General features: G+C 32.2%; 1 protein-coding gene across 8 annotated transcripts in view; it reads left to right on the top strand.

The window, feature by feature from the left end:
• LOC117930292 (probable dolichyl pyrophosphate Man9GlcNAc2 alpha-1,3-glucosyltransferase) overlaps nucleotides 1–2,936 on the top strand; it is a 19,180-nt gene extending 16,244 nt beyond the window's left edge. For 5 of the 8 annotated variants that reach the window (XM_034850866.1, XM_034850869.1, XM_034850870.1 and 2 more), the window contains 2 exons: nucleotides 1–249; nucleotides 351–1,219. The exon at nucleotides 1–249 is cut by the window's left edge and continues 4 nt beyond it. In XM_034850866.1, coding sequence (XP_034706757.1) covers nucleotides 1–249; nucleotides 351–799 — 698 coding nt within the window. In that variant the 3' untranslated portion in view covers nucleotides 800–1,219. Of the gene's footprint in view, nucleotides 250–350; nucleotides 1,220–1,584; nucleotides 2,227–2,390 lie in introns of those variants that run through there. The other 3 variants (XM_034850873.1, XM_034850872.1, XM_034850871.1) reach the window with 3 other exon arrangements.
• The last annotated feature ends 2,156 nt before the right edge of the window (nucleotides 2,937–5,092 follow it).

Below are 5,092 nucleotides of genomic sequence, written 5' to 3' on the forward strand. Positions count from 1 at the left end.
TTTCTCGTCTTGCTCCCTTTGAAAGAGGGTTATATGAGGATTATGTGGCTAACTTTTGGTGCACCACTTCAGTCCTCATAAAGTGGAAGAGGTTGTTCACAATAAAATCAATGAAGCTTCTTAGTTTTTGGGCAACCATTTTAACTTGTCTGCCATCAATGATTCAGCAAATATGGTCTCCAAGCAACCTAGGTTTCCTATATGGGCTGCTAAACAGTTCTTTCTCATTCTATTTATTCTCATTCCAAGGTATGTAGAATTATTCCTTTCTTTCCTTTTGGCCATTTAATAAAGTAAATTTTGTTTTGAATTGCATGCTGATTGTTTACTGCTTATGATTAAAAATACAGTACATGAGAAGTCGATTCTGCTGCCACTTTTGCCTGCAAGCCTTTTGGCTCTGGAAGAGCCTTTTCATTTCAGGTGGCTAACTCATTATGCGTTACTCTCTATGTTCCCTCTTATGTGTCGTGATAAACTGATCCTACCATATATGGCTCTATTTGCTCTGTTCTACCTCCTTTATTATGCACCTGGTGGAAGAGAAGATACAAGGAAGATGCAATCCCCCTCCTCTCTGAGATCATTCATGCTATCTTTTCTTGTTTTGTGCTCTCTCTTTCTTCATTTGGTTTACATAACCTTGCATCCCCCTGACAAGTATCCTTTCCTCTTTGAAGCAGTAATTATGCTTCTCTGCTTCTCTCAGTTCATATTGCTAACCGTTTACACCAATGCAAAGCAGTGGATGTTGTTGAAACACTCTACCTTGATGGATAAAGATAAGAAGCTAGTTTGATATATTTAACTGTGTCCACCCAAGAAGTGTCCTTTCCTCTTTGAAGTAGCAGTGATGCTTCTCTGCTTCTATCAGGTCATGTTGCTAACCGTTTACATCGATGCACAACATCTACCTTGATTGATTAAGATGCTAATAAGCTGAGTTGCCCCTGAACTTCTGACGTTAGGTCAATAGTTTCACCATTTTTTAAGCTTTTCTTCTTGAATTGAGGCATAGATGTGCAATGGCAAAAATGAAAGTATATGCTGGGTGATAATTTTTTTAAGTGATTAGAAGGACTATTTTTTAGTGTGTCTGCTAGTTTTGTATCATGGTTTTCTTTCTGTTTTGTGCTATATGAGCCCGTTAAAACTTGTGGAAAATATTGATCTTTGAAATCCTTGTAATGCCATGGTTGAAACTTGTTTTCTTTGGAGAGATGGAAGATGCTGAGAATTGTTAACAGAATGTATTCAAAAGATGCAACCCAACATTTTCCCAATTTTGTCTTAAAATGCTCAAACAGTAGAAGATGATCAGGTGGATCATTAAATCTTTGATGTGTTTGATATTTTGGCATAATGGCCTTCATTAGCACATGTTTTGGTCTAGTATGCAAATATATGTTTAAAGCCTAGAACATATATACATTTTTCATTGAAAATATATTAGTAGAATTTATTTTGTCTCAAAACTTTAGCCTCATTTTTATGTTATGGTTTTCTGCGACATTAATTCCTCATAGGAGCAGACGGATCATGATTCAGGTTGATCCAATTTTCTGTGATGACCTTGTCACATAGGCTCATTGGCTGGGCTGTCATGGTATGGATGAACTTTTGGAAGAGCTTCAGACTCTATAAACACAAGCCCAGGGCAATGACTAACAACTGTTTTTCATTTTCTAATTTAGATGATCCTAGTGTATGCTTGTTTTTATATATTTACACATTTTTCTTTCTTGGATCTTCTGGGAAACTGGGAATTCTATGCCCAAATTCCAGTTCAAAGCCTTCAAAGAGCCGATCATCCTGTCATCTTGTGCTTCTACATGTGAACCCTACTGGTCAACCATCTATGTTTACCTCTATAAATTGAGCTTTACTAACCTTGTTAGCTGACCTAAACACAATAAGATTTGGTTCTGGATGAGCCTAGGGAGATCAACATGGTACCTACAGGTGGAATGAGTTGATTGGAAGGAGGTTGTAGGAAATTGCTATGAATGCAATTCTTAGTGACCTTGTTAATGGATCTAAACTTCATTTGGAGTTCGTCATGATCAACCTAGGAAGGTTGTGCAGGTAGCTAGAAGGAAGTAATTGAAAGGAGTAGCTAAGAAACTTGTGCAACCCAGGGAAGCTGGAATAAGAAACTTGTTTCAAATTCCTCTAATTCTTTAGATGAAGGAATGGTATGTGGAAGTTGGTCAACCACCCTAGGGAAAGGGGCTAATTAGAATTTAGCTTGGAAGTTGGAACTGTCGGTGATCAGGCCAACCTCCTACAATCTTTGAGCCTGGAGGTGATCTGGCTTACAAGTGAATCTTGATATCCTTATTATATCTGAGGTTGGTTAAATAGGAAAGCTGAAGTAATTTTTTTGGCAGGTTAGGCCATCCAAAATGGGTTGTCAGGGTCACTTTGCTGAAGGATGGTTTCTGGGAGCCACCAACCTTGAATTGAAGGTATTCTTCAGAGGGATTGGCAAGAACTTCGAGAAATTTTATGGGACTCTATTCTAGATATTCAAGTTATCCTGTCTCTTCAATGGATCATGTGCGGTATTAGGTGGGTTGCAACTTGCAATATTTGGTTCTAGCAGGAGTGTTTCTGATTGAATTTTGCACTCAAAACTGGTGTGGACCTGGCACCCCAAACTGCAAGTGTTGATATGATAAGAGAGAGAGACAGAGAGAGACAGAGAGAGAGAGAGAGAGGGCCCTTCATGGTTTTGTCACTTCAAAGTAAAAGGTTATTGATTTGGCTCCACAGTAGGAGGCTTTATGGTTTTGTTACTTCCAAGTTTTACACTAACATGTGACTATTTATTATAGGTAAAATGAAGATGTGAACATCTTATGAAATTTATAATAGTCAACATAATAATAATAGTAATAATGAATGATCGATGCATAGGAAAGATTTTAAGAGTATGGTTGAAGGTCTTTGAGTGTGGTTGTAGATATTTAATTGGTTGACTTCACTTTTACAAACTTTAAAGCTGTCTCATCTTTTGACATGTGATATAGCCGTATCGATTTTGACACTTTTGCTTTTTTGTACCTTTCACACTTACTCATTTCACTTTTTTTTTTTTGGCTATCAATACTAGTAAATGCATAAGTTTTGTAATTTTACTCAAAAAAAGAAAATTTTTTTTAAAAAAAAGTACAGTAGAAGTATGGGTAATATTTATACATTTTTCATTTTTATTTTTATTTTTATTTTTGAAAAAAAATGGAGATAAAAACTTTAAGAGCTCTAGGTTAATAATTTAAGTCAAAGAAACTTAAAAGAAGATGAGGGAGTGATTTTTAAAATTTATATTTAGATTGAGTTTAATAATTTTGTTTTAAATTGAGTGTTTGATAAATCAATTTAATAAATTAAAGTGATTTAGTAACTTAATTTAAGTTATTAATTAAATTAAGTATGTTTTTTTAAAAATAATTTAATAGTGTGATTTAAAGTAAAAAATAATTTTAGATATTAAATAAAAATAATTGACTTATTTTTAAGTTAATATCTTTATTTTACATTTTTATCATTATTTATCTTAATTGCTTTCATAATCTCTTTTACTATTTCACGAACTTAATTGTTATTCAATATTTTTTATTCTAATTATAATTTTATAATATATGAAGATAAATATGTCAATTTGATAATTTAAAATATGTTTTAAGTTAATTTTATCAAATAACATTAATATTTAAATTAAGAATTAAATAATAAATTTTAAGTTAACAATTTAAATATAATTTAACTTAAATTCAATTTTAGTTATTAAGTAATAAATTTTATCAAACATCTCCTAAATTTTTTAACTTAAAATATTTAAATTTTATTAGAATCCTTTCATGTAACTTAACTTAAATTTTTTAGTTTTTTTTTTCTATAAAAACAAAAATCATGCTTACAAAACTTGTTCTTTTCAACAATTTTTAATTATAAAATTTCTTGTATTTTTAAAATGCATGAAGTAATAGTTGCCAATTTTCTAAAACCCATCATACTTCCCCCAAAGAAAAGCATTCCTAAAAAATGATTCTAAAAGTAGCAAACACTTTTGATCTTTTCGCCGGTTTGTGATATTTGACATGAAAGATAAAAAAAAAAAAAAAAAAAAAAAAAAAAAAAAGAAAGGAAAATTAACAAAATCCTTATCTCAGAGTGATGAAGTCAACCAGGGCTGATTTGCTTAGTGACAGAAACTGAAGTGGTTGGAGGTTGGAAGCCTCTGAATAGGTTGGAAGTTGGAAGTCTCATGATGAACTCCACATTTATAACCAGCGTTGACGTGGGCTACTGTTGACCAATCAGAGTTGAATGATTTTACACCTCAAAGACTCTCACTTTTATTTATTTCTTTTTAATTAAATTTGAAAATAATATATATATATATATACACAAAATATGTATGTGGTTGTAGTTGGTTTGAAGTGTGAGGGTTGAGTGCACCAGCGGCTTAGCTTGCTACATTTAAGGATCCAAAAATGGTAATGGGTCCCACCTTCTTCTTAGCTTCAAATTTTCAATCATATGTTTACACGTGGATATATACTTGAAAATGACAGTCTTCCCTAATTAATATTTATTTATTTTTCCTTTCCTGTTTATGTACCGTGAAATGTGGGCAATTAAGTGCTTTGCCTTCAAAGTTGCGGATGACAAAAAAACCCGTGGATTCATGGATTCATGGGAGGGAGTTGGAGAAATTTTCATAGACTTGATTCCTTGTATCGAACCCTTCTGCGTCCTCGTCTATATATTTAATTAAACATGAATCTGTCTCGGAGGGGGAGCCCTCCCTGACCCACTCCTTTTAATTTACATTCCTAATTCAACCATGTATAGAAATCCTAAGGGAAAAAAAAAAAAAAAGTCATTACTTTTATTATTGGATTCAATTTGTATTTATGAGTTGTTTTATAAATATATATATTTTTAAATAAAAAATATTTTACAAAAGAAAATAAATCTTTTTATTAGGAGGAAGAAAAAGAGAATAAAAGAAAATCATAAAAATTAAGAACCAAAAAAAATATAATGAAAGATTTTGAAGAAAAATATAATAGAATGTAACGGT

The sequence above is a fragment of the Vitis riparia genome, chromosome 14 (assembly GCF_004353265.1).
Source record: "Vitis riparia cultivar Riparia Gloire de Montpellier isolate 1030 chromosome 14, EGFV_Vit.rip_1.0, whole genome shotgun sequence".
Taxonomy (NCBI): domain Eukaryota; kingdom Viridiplantae; phylum Streptophyta; class Magnoliopsida; order Vitales; family Vitaceae; genus Vitis; species Vitis riparia.